This window comes from Camelus dromedarius, chromosome 20 (genome assembly GCF_036321535.1).
Source record: "Camelus dromedarius isolate mCamDro1 chromosome 20, mCamDro1.pat, whole genome shotgun sequence".
Classification (NCBI taxonomy): Eukaryota; Metazoa; Chordata; class Mammalia; order Artiodactyla; family Camelidae; genus Camelus; species Camelus dromedarius.
This window is the reverse complement of record NC_087455.1, coordinates 2501657-2517283: the sequence shown is the minus strand read 5'-3', so window position 1 is coordinate 2517283 and position 15627 is coordinate 2501657. Positions and strand designations below refer to the sequence as shown.

The window sequence follows — 15627 nt, the reverse complement described above, 5'->3', positions numbered from 1 at the left end:
GCATTAGGCTTATAGGTGGCCTCCACTGGCTAGAATGTGAGATTCCACGAGACGGGAGCATCTTCAGCCCCCAGCCCAGCCCGGCCTCACACGCCAGGCCCTCGGTAAACAGAGAGGAGTGAATGTCTGACTCAGCGCCCAGCCTCCCGCCCACTGTGGAGTTCTGCACCTCTGCCCTGCGGGCCTCCGTTCACCATGTGCCTACTACGTACCTGCAGAGTGGAGATTTATCTTTCTTTGTCATTGGGATCAAGTGGACTGTGTACAGTTTTAGAGCTAGTGGTACCTTCGTCCTGTCTGGTTTTCACTCTGACTCACACTGCTCCAACTCGTTCGTTAGACAGATGGAGAAACTGAGGCTGTGACCTGTCCGAGGTTATGCAGCTGGTGAGTGGTGGCTCCGGGACCAACATGGGGTCTCTGGGGCCATCTGATTCCCACCTTTCTCCTGTTCCCACATCCTGATGGGAAATGCAGTTCCTGAGAAGCCAGTGACTTGCCCAGGGTGACTCAGCTTGTAAGTGCAAAGCTGGGGCCTGAACCCATCCCTTCTGAGTCTCTCCGAGGCCCCCAGAGGCCTCCCAGAGCCACCAGCAGCTACAGCCTTGCCCCCTTGACTGCCCCGCAGGAGGCATGGGTTAAAGGGGCCTGCCCGCCAGGAGCCATCCCCAAAGGCAGCCAGACCTGCTTCAAAGAGAAAGGAGCCCCACCTCCCGTGAGGGGACCTGGCCCCACACAAGTGCTTCCTGTTTCTGAGGAGCGGGCAGGGGCTCTGTTGCCTGCCCAGAGCAGCGGCTCAGCGAGGCGCTCCCCGGGGACGGGTGGGCCGCGGGGCCTGTGGGCTCTGCACAAAGCCAGGAAGTGTGATGTCACCAGACGGAGGTAAACAGAAGGACACTTCCTCTTTCGCTTCCATGGGGCTCCTGCCTGATCCAGAAGGTTCTCAAACCCAGCCTGGACAGGGGCTTAGTTAGCTTTTTTGGAATCGCCCCTTTGTGGGGAGGAGAGGATTAAAAACCAAACCAAACAGGTGAGTAGGTAGTGCTAGGATCCCAGAGCTGAGAGCCAGGAGGGGACTCCACGGCAGACACCAGCCCCACCCAACCCCATTTTACAGGTGGGGAAACTGAGTCCCAGAGTGGCCAAAGGACTCCGAAACAGATGACTCTTTACCACTGTGAGCCCTCAATACTTTGGCTTTAGTGGGGGTCAGAAAACTCTTCTTACCCCCTAATTGAGTCTGGGCTGGAGCAGAAGGACTGGAAAGTTCAGAGCACTTCAGTCCTGCCTTGGCTGTCTGCTTAGGCAAGTCACCATCTCTCTCTGATCTCAGTCTCCTTCCCAGTACACTGGGGTGACGATACCTACTTCAGAGAGATACTGTGAGAATTCACGAAACAACAATGTGTGAAGATTCCACTTGGAAACTGGCCTGTGGTAAGTGCCAAAGCAAAGACTTAGATGGCCAAGGAGACAGGGCTGATGGGTGATGCAGCCACAAAGAAAAGGAAGGTCCCCATACCACCCACCTCTGTAGCCCACACATCCTGGCAAGAGCACCCCGGGAACCACAAGCTTGAGCACTCTGCCCTTGAGTTCCCAGGCCACGGAATGGGCAAGGAAAAGAGAGAACAGCCTGTGTTTATCGTGGGTGCCAAGGCCTCTGACACCCGGTCGTACAGACTGAGATGGTGCTCAGTGACCTGGTGTGGCCGTGATGGAGGGAGAAGGCGTGTGATCAGCTGGCTCCAGACTATGATGCTTTTGATGCTACTAACATTGGGATCATCTAAACTGAGTCCAGCCAACTTATTCTAAATGTATATATTTTCTCCAGGAAAATGTGAGGAGGGTATAGCTCAAGTGGCAGAGTGCATGCTTAGTGTGCCTGAGGTCCTGGGTTCGATCTCCAGTACCTCCTCTAAAAATAAATAAACCAAACCACTCCCCAGCCAAAAAAATTAATGAAATAATACAATAATAAATAAATTTTTTTAAATATTAAAAAAAAAGACCCAAACAAAATAGTTTGCAGGTGACTTAGAAGAGTGGCCAGGAGAGGATTTTAGATCCCCCCCCACCCCAATTCCAAGACTGTGATCTCTCCCTGTCTGTACAGTGGAAACCACGGTGTGGCCGGAGCTACAGATGCTCCACATCCCCTCAACAGTTGTCATCCCCCCATGTCATCCCTGAGGCTCCCGACCAAGGGTCTCTCTGGCTGATGGAGAGCTCTGGGATGCAGTGGTCACCAAGCCAGTATCTGGCAGGTCAGGTTCCAGTCAGTGCCAAGAGTCAAATATGGGGGGGTTGTGTCCAGAGGGGACCCTCAAGGAGTTGTCCTGAGGATTCAAGGAGATTCCTCCAGGCTTTATCCTAGAAATTGTCATTGAGAGTCTATCATGCTGGGAATATAGCTGTGAACAACAGAGCCAAATTCCTGCCCTTAGGAGCTTCCGGACAAGAAGACAGATGACCAGCAAGATACGGGAGTGATGGACGGAGAGTTACAGTAACACATTCAGGGAAGAAACCCACAGCAGGGAGGTGGGTTACTGAGTGTGTGTTGGTGAGGACGTTGATACCGAGGGCTCCCCAGGCCTCTTGGGTATCCCAGCTCCCGATCCACCACAGGGATCCTCCCAGCCCAAGTTTAATGCAGTGGGCTTCCTAGGAGTCCCAGCCGGGCTGAGTGTAGGGCCGACGGGAGGAGCGTGACTGGAGACCCTACAGGAAGCAGGTGCCCAGCAAACCCTCTCGCCCCCTCATCCGCTGTCAGAGGCTGACTGGCACTGGCCCCGGGTTTCTCTCGTGCAAAATGAATATTCACTCTTACGGGGGCAGGGTGGTGAAGACTACGTGGTGAAGGACGCAGGTAATTCTAAAACGACCAACAGTGCTGTTATCCACCTGCAGATATCTTTTCAAATACCAGTATTTTATTTTATTTATTCATTTTTACTGATTTACAATGTTAGTTTCCAATGTACAGCAAAGCGATGCAGTTATACATATATATACATATATTTTCAGATTCTTTTCCATTATAGGTTATTACAAGAAATTGAATATAGTTCCCTGTGCTATGCAGTGGGTCCTTGTTCTTTACCTAGTTTACATATAGTAATGTCTGTCTGTTAGTCCCAAACTCCTAATTTTTTCCTGCCTCACCTTTCCCCTTTGGTAACCACAGTTTGTTTTCTATGTCCCTGAGTCAAATACTAGTATTTTAAAAAGAGCTCCCTGCTACGTTTTGCAAGTTGTGAAGAAGCCAGGCACTTCCTGGCCTATATTGTTTGTATGTTTCTCTGGGTGGTTTTTGTTTTTTTCCAGTTATAATCATCAGTTAAGCATCTGTCAAATACATCAGGTCTGGGTGAGCCAGGAAGTGGAACCAGAGCCCAGATGCTCAGCTTTTGTGATATGGTGGCAAAAGCCAGCCTGAGAATGAAATGCTTTCAGCAAAAGTACCCCCCAGAATGTGACATCTATCACGAAATCGCTGCCTGTGTGGTAACGTGACAAGACAGACTTTCTGACCAGTCTGGGAATTCGGAAGACTTGGGGGCGGACCAGGGCAGGAGACGCTCTCGGCCTATTTAAGGAAAGCTTGTTTTACATAAATGAATTTTAGTCTCAATAAAGGTTTCACGTTAAGGGAAAGAGCAGAATTACAGTTTGACTCGGTGCTTTCATTTACATGTCTTTAAAAAAGGTTTAATAAAAATAGGTTCAAAATGATTGTAAGAAAACCCCCACAGTGCAGACTACACCGTAGCAGCTCTCTTTATGACTCCTCCTCCTGCGTCTGTGTTTGGTGGGATGTGGTTGGGGTCTAGGACCCAAGAGGCTGCTGGGTGCCGGCCCTGGGTGGGTGCGCTGCCCACCCCAGCTCAGTGTCCCCCTCGGCCGCCCTGGGGACAACCACCCCATTTGGCTTAGAGAATCTCAGAGGTGTGAGATGGGAGAGGCACAGCGGGTCCCAGCCCTGTGCCGGGCTGCCTCCAAATGTTGTTGAACTGGTATGTCTCCAAGAAGGAGAAACTGACACCCACACTCACCAAACCCCCACACGCTCTGGGGCAAACACGGGGAACAGCCCCCCAGATCTGAGTCCCACGTCCCCCACCACCTTGGAGTGTGGCCTCTAGGGAGGTCCCAGAAGGCAGAAACTGGCCGGTTGGGGCCACACTCCTGACACACAGTAGGTGCTCAGTTAACATCAGTGGACATGCACACATGAATTTGTGCCTGAGATTTCCTTTCCAAGGATAATTAAACACGGATTAGGCCTGTGTGAGAGAAGAATGCCGGCACAGACGGAACCTAGCAGCTGCGCTAAGCAAAGTGAAAAGAAACGGGTGAAACTCATTTTAATAATACACTTAACTCTACACCTAAGATGTTCTCATTTCCACATGGAATCAATGTAAAAATCAGTAAGGAGGCACCTAATGTTCTTGTCTCGCGATGTCTGAAACGAAAGCGGGCTCCCTTCACACCCGCCCGTGTCAGGCGCTGGCAGCCGCGTGTGGCTGGTTCCCGCGCTGGGCAGCGCAGGGCTGGATAACCCAGCGTGCGGTACCCGGGGGGTGCTCGGCCCGCGTGGGGCCAGGCCCTGTGTGTGAGGTGCGGCCGAGGTGCAGGGGCTGCAGGCCCGGATGGGAGAGCCGGTCAAAGGCAGCGGCCTCCCCTGTGTGTCTGTTCTCTCTGCTCCTGACATAAAAGGAGTGGTGTGATTTAGGGCCCCCGAATCCAGGAGCTCATCTTAGCTAATTACATCGGCAGAGATACTGTCCAAGTAAGGTCACATTTTGAGGGGCCTGGGGGACATGAATCTTGGGGGGACCCAATTCACTCCACCACAGGGCCTGCCGGTCCCCCAGCTCCTCCTCCATGTTGTCTCACAGGCGTCCCCTGATACATTTCTTGCCTGTTTAATCCCAAATGATGTTTCTTCTTGGGGGCACCTGGGCTGACACAGAGACTTGGAGTTGCTGGGCCTGGGAGGCTGGGGCTCGTCCTGGGGCAGGGACAGGGAAGACTGGGAGGCAAGTGGTGTCCAGGCTTAGCATCCCCCAGAGCTGAGACTGGAACTGAGTGGGTGATTGGGTGGGAGGCGCCCAGCTGAGCCTGGGTGTCTGGCTCCGTCAGCCAAGTGGGAATGTGCAGTCGCCAACGTGGGAGCTCAGTCGGGGGGCAGGCTTGCAGGAAGGGGATGCATCCAGGCTTGGGGTGCTGAGCATGTGTGAGGGGGTGTCCTGGGGCCCAAGGGCCATTGCAGGAGGCTGGATTGGCCCCTGGCCTTGCTGGTCCCCAGTCTGTTGCCAGGGTCGGGGGCAGCATGCAGCAGACAGAGCTCTGAAGACATGCACGCCTAGCCCCAGGTGTCCACGGAACCAGGTTGATGGTGCCGACCCCAGGCACCAGGTGCTGAGGTCAGGGTCAGAACCAGGGTGGCCAGCCCAGCAGGGGACTTGAGCAGGATAGGAACAGAGAAGGGGCGATGGCCAGTGGGGGCAGCCAGGATCAAGGCCTTGGACAGGTTTTGGGGGACTGCTGCAAGGCCCCTGGTAGGTCCCTCATCCTGGGGAGAGTTGGGTGAGGGGAAGAGGGAGGGAAAGGGGCCCATCCACAGGGGAGGACCCTGCTGGGGCCAGAGGTGGGTGTCAGGGCATTGTGGTCACGCAGGCCTCCCTCTCCAGGGTCTGACTCCCCGTGGGAGCAGGGAAAGGCCTTCTGAACACAGCCCACTGCGGGGTGAGGGCTGTGTTTCAGGCAGTGAAAAGCTTCAGGCAAAGCCGGCCTTGGCTGACTCCCCATCAGGCCTTCCAGATCATTCCATCGAATTCGTCGGAGGCCGAAGTCACCGTCCCCACTTCTCCTGTGGGGCAGGGCTTCTCTCTTACGGAGCCAGCTGGGAGCATTCCTAGATTCAGGAGGAAGTGGGAGCGGTTCCTTCCTTCCGTGAAGAGCTGTATGTAGTTCTTGGAAGGGCTCTAGGTGCTTGAAAAGGATGTCTCAACAAGTCAGGAGGAGCCGGGGGCTGGGGTGGGGGACTCAGGTCCAGGGCCCTCCCCAGCCCTGCCCCCCCCCCCAGGGTTCTCCATGCCCCCTGCCCCCTGCCCCAGCTGCACAAACGCACACCAGGAAATGGGTGTTGGCGGCTCCGCGGGCGGCCGGCTGAGAGAGAAGCAACAGGGCTGGGCCTGCGGGCTTCTCCCCTCCTCGACGCTGGGGTCAGCCTGGCTTTGGGTTTGGAGATGAAGAGGGATGGAAGAGGGACGGAGGAGGGACAGGACAGTCCAGCTGCTGCTCTGACCTGAGCTAGCTTGAGGGACTGGGCCAGCTGGCCCCACCTGGGCCACCCCAGCACCACTCCCCGCTGGGGCTGGGCAAGCTGGGCACCTCTGTGAAGTGGCACCCTTCTCTGTAGGTGGGCACAGGACCACCCTCCTGGGCTGGTAGGAGGGTGCGCGCTGCTCAAGACTGGCCTCCATGGGCTCCTTTAAGAGCCTCAGTGGGCTTGGTCTCCTCTCTTAGGAATGTGTTCTTATGATGCAAAGAGGGTGTTTCCAATTTTGAACTTTCACTGCCCTGGGGAGTTAGAGTTGACTGAGTTTGGCCAAATGGTCTGAAAATCCCTTCTAGTGATAATATTCCTGTGTGGGAGGTACTGTGACAACCAAGCAAACGTTAGAACCACCTGCAGAGGGGCCGAAGGTGGGCAAGTGTGCCTCAGGCAGGGGCCTGGGCTCTGGTGGCCAAATGATGCAGGTGTGCACCCTCGTCCCCACACTGACAGCCATGTGCTCTCTGGTAAGGGGCTTCCCTTGCCGGGCCGCAGGTCCTGATCTGCCAAACAGGGTGACACCTGGTCATAAGCTGGAGCAGTGATGGCTGAAAGAACGCACCTGTGCACCCAAAGCATCATTTAGGTGCCCAGTCAGCAGCTGGTGAGCCTTGGCTGCGGGCTAGCCCTGGCTAGGCTTTGCAGCTTTGCAGAGGGTCCCGAGGAGGGGTGAGTCTGGCAAAGTGGAGGGGAGTGTCGGTGTTTACTGAGAGTCCTTTTTGCCCTCACACCAGCTTCTCAGGGGACATTATGAGGGCCCAGAAGGTGTGATGGGTTGGGGAGGGCTGCTCCAGCCTGGGCAGGGGAAGCTGGGAGGGAGATGAGGGAGGACTTCCTGGAGGAGAGGGTATCTGAGCCAATGAAAGATAAGCCAGAGTTACTGGGGAGGAAAGGGGAGAGGGCATTCCAGGGCAGTGGGAACAGCAGCAGATGCACAGGGAAATAACTTTGAATGACCTCGGGCTTCCCTCTCGGGCCCTCGAGCAGGCTGGTACCTGACTTCCCCTTTCCCACCCATTTACTGTTAGCTCTCTATTTTTATTTGTCTTGATTCCCAGTCCGGATGAGTTCAGACAGTTCTCACATCTGTCCCCTTCCTCCCACCCAAGCACATAGCAGCAGCCGGACCGCAGCTTCCTGTCAGTCTTTGCACAGAGGAGGATGAGAGTGGCTACCCAGGCGTGAGGGCCCTGGTCCAGGACCTCCCCAGCTGCTCTGCCTGGCAGCTCTGGGTCTGCGGCTACAGACGTCTACACAGGCTCCCGGCACCAGGGCCCAAGGTTCTGAGGTCTCCCTTCTGCCATCCTTCCCTTCCAAGAATTTTCTTTAAGGGAGACCCTTCTTGGGTGCGGTCGAGAGCATCCCCTCGGCCACTAGCCTGTTGGGGCCTCAAGACAACCCACTAGGCGGTAGGCTAGCTTCCCTTTTTCTTTTGAAGTCACACAGTTCATCCTCATTCTCACCCCCTCTCAGCCTTTTCCTAGACCCAGGCCACCCTCTCGGGGCCGGGGCCTGGGACAGCTGCTCGGTGTCTGACTCTGGGGAAGCATCCTCACCACACTCACATTGTTTTAAACGCAGTGCTATTCCAGAGATGGAGGAGATCACTGACTTTCTCCTTTTTTCGATAAAGTGGTGACAAAGAACAGGTCTTATCGTTCTAACATGGATGCTTCTGCCCCGCCTGCTGAAGGAGCGCAGAACCGAGCCTGTTTCCATCCTGAATTTGGTGTCACCATCCCTTGCTCTTCCTGGTTTTCTCATGAACGTGTGTTTGTCCATGCTTGGACTTTGTTAAACAGTGTCACAGTGTATGTATCCCCACGATTTTCTCCTACTCGATATTAGGTTGGTGAGCCACTGCTGAATGTCGCCCACTGTGCAAATGGACCCTGATCATTATTCTTTTAGTCATCAAACACTCCTTGTGCCAGGGATGGTGTAGCTCAGTGGTAGAGTGCCCGCTTAGCATGCATGAGGTCCTGGGTTCAATCCCCAGTGCTAACATCTGAAAAAAAGAGTGTTTTCAAACATCCTCTGTGTCAGACAGGGCTAGGCGCCAGGAACTGTTGTGCACAGGGTGAGGGCAGCCTGCCCCGGGTCACCCAACCTGTTGGCACTGGGCTGGGTCCACATCGGGGCAGATTCTAATTCGCCAGCATGCATTCAGCCCCCCACGCGCCAGAGTCGTCAGGCACGACTGTGGTCAGCTCACGGCCGCGGGGCACTGGCTGAGCAGAGCTAAATGTATCTGGGGGCAGGAAGTGCTATCACTTTCAGTGTGCAACTGACAATGCAGCATCAGCCCAGTGGTTTTGAAGCCTGGCTGCACCTTACATCACTGGGAGTGTCTGCAGGACCACAGCTGTCAGGGCCTGGCCCACGCACGGTCCTCCACAGCTCAGGGAAGGGCCCGGCGGATGGGTTTGTTGAAACGTTGCCTGATGTTCTTTCCTACAGCCGGTGTGAAGAGACTGCACCCTCCAAAATCCTATGAGATGCTGGGCTCAGATTGTACGATCTCCAAGTGCCCCAGGAGGCTAGCACTACTGACACGTGGCTTCCTCTTTTCCATTAATTTTTTTAAAGAGAAAAACAACGTTTAAAGATGGGGTTGTAGCTGGCTAGGGCAGGAGTGCGCTGTCTGGGCAGGCGCATCGGCAAGGCGGCCCCTCCCAGGGCGCCATTATCCTGGCGTCTAGCAGCTCCTGTGCCATTTGCCGTGACATCATCACATTTCCATCTCTCTGGGTGATGGCTCAGGCGTCCTCCTGATGCCCACTGCCCAGAGCCTGCGTGCCGTCTATTGTAACAGTCCTCTGTCTACAATCCTCCCATCCTTTCCCCCATGGGAGAGGGGAGAAAGGGCCCCAACCTGAACGTGACAGGATGCAACTTACTAAACACACAAACAAGTAGTCTGTGGGATGTCCCATGTAGGTGCACACGGGCCTGTCAAGGTCATCTGTCCCTTGGAGGCTCCTCTGTGCCCCTTGGTCCTCGTGAGGTCTTCCTGCACGAGGGAGGGCCTGCACTGTACTGGGCTCTGCCTGCTCTGGGGACAGAGCAGAGGCCTCTCGGCTGCATCCCTGCCCCTCAGTTGCTGACGGAGCAACGGGCAGACAGACAAACAAGCCTCTGGAGGGCCCATCCATGCTGGACAGGTGGTACGGGGATCCGGTCTCGCCTGTGGGGCCAGGGAGGAGAAGCCTGGACTTGCCTGCCCTCTCCCCGTTGCCTCCTGAGTTTTTCACCCTGTAGCCTCCCCACTCTGCACCCACTGCCCATTCAGACCCCTCTCCCTGGCCTGATGACTGTAGGACTCCCGTTCCACTTCCCGCCTCTGCCCTGCAGCCTGAGTCAGCCTTGTCACATACCTGTCCGGCCCTGATTCTTTCCTGGTCAAAGTCCTCAGCCACTCACCGTGATCCCCAGGGCAGATGTCCACCTTCCTGATCCTGCCCTGGTCCCCACTGCCCATCTTCATCCCTCCCCCAGGCGTGCAGGGACCCCCACTATGTGTCAGGCACATTCCCACCATCTCCCGTGGCTGCAGAACCCACGTGCCCATGCGGGGCCTCTGCACATACCATACTGCTCCTTCTGTGTAGCCTGCCGTGCCCTCTGAGCCTTTTGTCCCTTGGAGCTTGGTTTCAGGGGTTCTCCTCTTGCCTGGATCTCCCTGGAATCACTCCTCCGGTTCCACACACCCTCTGCTTCCTTCCCACCACTGAACACACATTTGCTGCACTGGGAGTTACTGGGGGTGGACGGGGTCTATAATTTGCATTTTATTGCTTGTGTTCCCAGCTATTATCACAGGGCCAGGCACACAGTAGGTGCTCAATAAATATCCGAACAGAAATCAGGAAACTGAGTCTTGAGGGGGTGAAGGGACATCCTAGGTCAGACAGTTAGTAAGAAGGTTTGGATGTGAAAGATTTGAGTCTGATTTCTGCATGGTGAACTTCCTTCTTTCCACCTGCTGGTCCTCTCATTTCCTGGAGAAAATCGTTTATTCAGACTTATGTTTTTCTTTGCTTACAGATACATGATTGTGCTTACCCAAGAAATGGGGACGCTTGGCTTCTAGTTTTGCTTGGAGAACCAGCTAAACCTTACCTCACAATTTTTGTGAGGAAAAACAATTTAAATGTTTAAAAACCAGCTGTAACCTGGCAAAGTGCATCCGAAGCCTGCAGAGTGCATCAGAGAGCAGGTATGGCGTGCCTGCTGCGTGTGGGTGTCTGCGCTGTGTGCTTCGTTTGGGGTTATGTGTGGCCACGTGACCCAGTCCCTACTTACATCAATTCCTGTAAATGATGACCTTAGAAGTTACCACTGATTGCACTGGACTAATGACAGTGGTCTCTGGACTCTGAACCTTCAGAACAACCCTGCAAAGTAGATACTATTATTTCCCCCATTTTACAGATGGGAAATCGAGGCGCAAAGGAGATGCAGTAACTTGTCCAAGGTAAGTACATAGCAAAAATTGGAAGCAGCATTTGCAGCAGGCAATTGAGAATGAAGATGCTGTAATCCAGAGTGGAGTGTTCTAGAGTTCAGAGGCGGAGCCCTGCTTCCCGCAGCAGGAGGAGGTGGGGAAGGGCAGGTGCAGGCCAGAGCTGGGAAAGTGCACCCCAGGCAGCCTGCAGGGGAGCAGGATGTGCCACAGACTTGGAGGGATGCTGCTGGGTCTGGGAAGCGCAGGAGGGGCCCAGGGAGAGGTGAGGAGGGAGTCTGACTTCTAATGCAGGGGTGAGAGATGGCTGGTCCCTCCCAATAGTTAAAACACCCACATGCCATCATGTGGACATGACCCCTCCTACTGATCAACAGGACCGTTCTTCCCTTCTTCAGGGGACAAAGTGACATTGAACACCCTACACACTAGTGCCCTACTTTTTTGGTCACTGTGCGGTTGTATAATTGAAGACCATTTCACTTTCACATCAACCACCAAGTCCTCAACAAGCTGGTTGCGTTTGTATTTTTATATCCACATATAAAGATACTACCTCATACCACATACTGCTCTGAAAAGCATAGGAAACAGTCGAGAAAGCTGTGCATCTGTGCACTCAACCAGCGGGTTCTTTTACTTTCAGTAAAAACTGTCAAAGTTTTTACTGAAAGTAAGAGAACATCTGTTTGTCCATCTGTCCATTGATGGACACTTGGTTGTTGCCACCTTTCGGCTACTCTGAAACGTGCTGCTCTGAACACGGGTGTGCAAACGCTTGCTCAAGTCCTTGCTTCCAACTCTTTTGGCTATCTGTCTGAAAGTGGAATCGCTGGATCAAATGGTAATTCTATTTTTAATTTTTTGAGGAACAGCCACACAATCTTCCACAGTGACTGCATTTGACATTCCTACCGGCAGTGCACGAGGGTTCCCACTGATTTTCTGTTTTGTTTTTTCTGTAGTAGCCGCCCTAATGGGTGTGAGGTGTATGCCACCGGGGTTTTGATTTGCATCTCTCTAGTGGTTAGTGAGGTTGAGCACATTTTTATGTGCTTTTTGGCCATTTGTAGATCTTCTTTGGAGAAACATCTGTTCAATCCTTGGTCTTTTTTTTAATTTTTTTTTTTGTAGTTGTTGATCAATTCCTTATCGGATATGCAATTTGCAAACATTTTCTCCTGTTCTCTGGGTTGCCTTTTCGTTCTTTTCAGGGTGCCCTTTGATGTACCAAAAGTTTTTAGTTTTGATGAATTTATCTCCTTTTCATTCATTGCCTGTGCTTTTGATGTCATAGGCGAGAAGTCATTGCCAAATTCAATGTTATAAAGCTCCCCCCTCCCTCTCTCCCTATGTTTTTTCAAAAGAATTGTAGTTAACACCCATGTCTCTGCTAAAACGCCCAAAGAAGTATTGATATACTGCAGTTTGAGACTGCGGTTCTCATAAGTGCCATTAAAAATAATTTACTGAGGTGAAACTCCAGACCAGAAAGTTAACCACTTCCAAGGGAACGACTTAGCGTCACTTAACATACCAACAGCGCTGTGCTCACCCCGTAGCCTTGCATCTGCGCTTCATGACTTACAAACTATCTATCTATTTTCTCATTTGAGCTGCACAGCAATCCCAAGAGCTGGACAGAACGGCAAACACGTTCCACAGGCAGGGGGAGGGAGGGAAGGGTAACCTACCCACGAGAGCCAGTAGGCACTGTTCCAGCAAGTTCTGTAACCAGTCTGAGCTGTACTTCCCCTGACTTTAATGTGCTGGCCAGTGATGCCCACCTGGGCAGGTGGTCTCGTCAGCCAGGCTCAAAGTGCTCCTCCCTTTTTCTCTGGGTCTGCATCTCTGCCTCTATGTGATTTTTTTAAAATATTCTTTTGGGGGAGGTAATCAGATTTATTTATTTATGTATTTATTTACTTAGTAATGGCGGTGCTGGGGATAGAACCCAGGACCTCAGCATGCTAGCAGCATCCACTCCTGTGGCTGAGCAATACCCCCTTCCCCGCCAAGTGCTTCTTCCACGTGCCTGTGACTTTGATGGCTCGCTATTTCCACGTCTATCTCCAATCCCATTATGAGCACTTTCTCTTGTTGGGGCAAAGCTTTCTGCAGGCACTTTGGAAGTCCCTTCAGAATGAGCAAAAGGGACTTATTAAAAAGCACAGCATAAGGAGCTAGGAGTCCCACGGAGATAACCTGGCCCCTTGGGTGTCAAGGGGGGGCTAGGAAAGTGGAATTGCACAGCCCTGCCCACAGCTGGAGCTGGGCCCCCAACCTTCCGCCCCAACCTGGAGCTCACTTTCTTAAACCCTTCCACCTCTTGGAGGAAAAGGGATGCCTGCACCTGTTTGAGCCTCGCTGGGCCCCCACTGAGACAGCTGCCTAGTGTTTACCTCCCTGAATCCTGGCCATACTGGGTGGTGTTTGAACAAACAGGAAGCCAAAGTTAGGGCTGTGAGGAGCTTGGCAGTCACATAGCTCACAGAGGGGCCAGACACCAGTCCAGGTCCCTGCAGGCCCAAGGCTTTGCTGCCTTCCCGGAGCAGCTCACTCCCCCAGGGTCATCTGTGAGTCTCTCTCCTGGGCACTGGAGATTTCCAGGTGGCGGAGTCCAGCCTACCCTCTGCTGAGGCCAACAACCAGGACACCGTGGAGACAGCCAGACCAGGATGAGCAAAATCTGTCCTTCTCTTGAAGTCCATGACTGCAACTGCTAGTCACGGCTCACCAATAAGAGCAAGGGATGCCTGGCAGCCTCTAGACCTGAGTGAGAACCAGCTGTGACTCATGACGGCTAAGTGACTTGACAGTGAAACACAAATCCCATGAGTCAGGCTGCAGTCCCTGGGGGCCTCACCAGGCTGGAAAGGATGAAGGAACCTTTCCACCTCCAGATCCAGCGCCTCCCAATTCCCCATTTTGATTTTGACATTGCTTTGCATTTATTGTTTGACATTATCATTAAGCCTTTCCAATTAAAAAAAATCATAGATTATTACAACTAGAAAAGTTCCTTGGGAGTCATTTCCCACTCGGTTGTGTACATGCAGCCTAAGGTCATTAGCCAGGAGGCAAAGCTAGGACAGGGACCTGGGTCCCTCTAAGTTCATTGTTCAGTGACCTGGCACCAAAGCCAGCCTCCTGGCCGCAACTTGTGGCTGGGGAGGCCCATGGTCCGCAGGGATAAGCCCAGGCCTGGGGCTGGCCGGGGAAGGGCCCCGTTCATCCTCTCGACATTCCTCAGTCCAGCGCTCCCTGGGGTCCAGTCAGGCACCGCCCACCCCGCCCCATTTCCTGCTGAATTTTATTCAACCTCTTAGTAGACAAGGCCAGCCTTAGATTAACCCTGCAGAGTTATTAACCAGGCACCCCTTTCCCTGCAGGCCTTTCCTGCCGTCCACACCCGGCCAACTCTGGAACCCTGTGCGCAGGAGGGCTTCCAGGAGTCGGCGGCTGCAGGGGCCTGTCCAAGTCTTTAGTCCCTCCAGGGTGGACCCGGGGGCTTGCGGGAGCAAGAGACTCTCGAACCCTCAGCACCAGGGTCTGGGAGTCCTCCTGGGCTACCTGAGGACCCTGCCCACCCCTTCCTGGGCTCCCCTGGGAGCGGGATGCGGGCGGGGAGGGAATGGATCCACAGAGGGGTCTAGGCGTGCAGACTCCGCGCACGCGCCGGGATCTGCCGGGCCGGGTCGGAAATGACGATCTCGCGCGGGCCCGCCCCCTCCAGCCCCAGCTCCTCTCCAGCAGGCCCCGCCCTCCCCTCAGGCCCCGCCCCTCACCGCCCAGGCCCTAGCCCCTCCGCTGCTCAGGCCCCGCCCCACAACAAGCCCCGTCCCCTCGGACGGCGCACTCCCAGGACACCGCGGGCTGCAGCTCGCTCGGTGCTGCGCCGGGCGGTGGGGCAGCGGCGGGGCAAGGGCGCGGGGTCTGGGCCGGGTGGCCCGAGGCGCCCCAGCGGGGTGCGCCCAGCCGGCCTTGGCCGCGGAGCAGCCATGGCGGAGGCCGTGCCGCAGCACCTGGCGCTGCCTTCGGGGCTGCTGGAGCTATGCGCGCTGCTGGGCCCCGCCCGGGACAGCCTCCGCGGCCCCGAGCAGGTAAGGGCCCCGCGGGAACACCGACGCGGGCGCTGGCCGGGCGGCGGGGCGGCGGCGGCGGCCGAAGAGCGGGGTCGGGTCCCGCATACCCCGCTGCGTGCGCACGGCGTCCCCGGCGTCCGCGGGGTGGGGACGCTAAGTCCAAGGTCCGGCCAGGCCGGCCACCTCGGGAGCCTCCCCGGTGCGGGAGCAGCAGCTGTTTCCTCAGCGGCGGTGGAGTCGCGAGCGGCTGCCGGCTGGGGTTTCCCGCCCTCTCCGCTCCCGGAGCAGCTCTCGGGTGGGACCCGCTGGAGTCGCACCGCGATTGTGATGGAGAGCGCTCGCGTTCGTCGGGCGCTTCTTAAGTACTTCGCTCCTCTCGGCTCTTCTGTCTCTTTACGCCCACCTGGACCAGGTGAAGACGAGGCCGGGCCGCCTGGAGTTTCGCGGCCTTTAGGACTGAATCCTGGCCCGCCACCGATGAAATGATTTCACTCGTGACACAAAGATTCGCTGTCTCCTAGGTGCCATGCTGTTCTGGGCACAGCATAATTAGATTTTCAGTTCTAGATTTCAGGACCACCTTTATATTTTCTGCATTTAGCCGTTTCGCGATGAAACCAGCTGTTTTTCTCACTCTGTGCCACCTCCTCCTTTTCTCCGCTCTGCACCCAGGCAGCCAAAGCGTTAAGCTCCTGTCCTTTCCTCCAGGACAGCAGCTTTGGACA

The 15627-nt window shown here is 54.8% G+C and overlaps 1 protein-coding gene and 1 long non-coding RNA gene across 8 annotated transcripts in view; both read left to right on the top strand.

The window, feature by feature from the left end:
* Nucleotides 1-1214: 1214 nt before the first annotated feature.
* Nucleotides 1215-3619, top strand: LOC116149030 (uncharacterized). Its single transcript, XR_004132669.2, has 3 exons — nt 1215-1437; nt 2451-2547; nt 3334-3619. It is a non-coding gene; the product is annotated as an uncharacterized LOC116149030 (long non-coding RNA).
* Nucleotides 3620-14661: 11042 nt separating this feature from the next.
* The window catches only part of DENND3 (DENN domain containing 3), a 49331-nt gene continuing 48365 nt past the window's right edge, over nt 14662-15627 (top strand). For 3 of the 7 annotated variants that reach the window (XR_010377000.1, XM_031439710.2, XM_031439709.2), the window contains exon 1: nt 14682-14920. Coding sequence is in view for 5 of the 7 variants with exons in the window: in XM_031439710.2 (XP_031295570.1) it covers nt 14819-14920 (102 nt within the window). In the remaining 2 variants the exon portion in view is untranslated. Of the gene's footprint in view, nt 14921-15627 lie in introns of all 7 variants that reach the window. The other 4 variants (XR_010377001.1, XM_064476796.1, XM_064476795.1 and 1 more) reach the window with 4 other exon arrangements.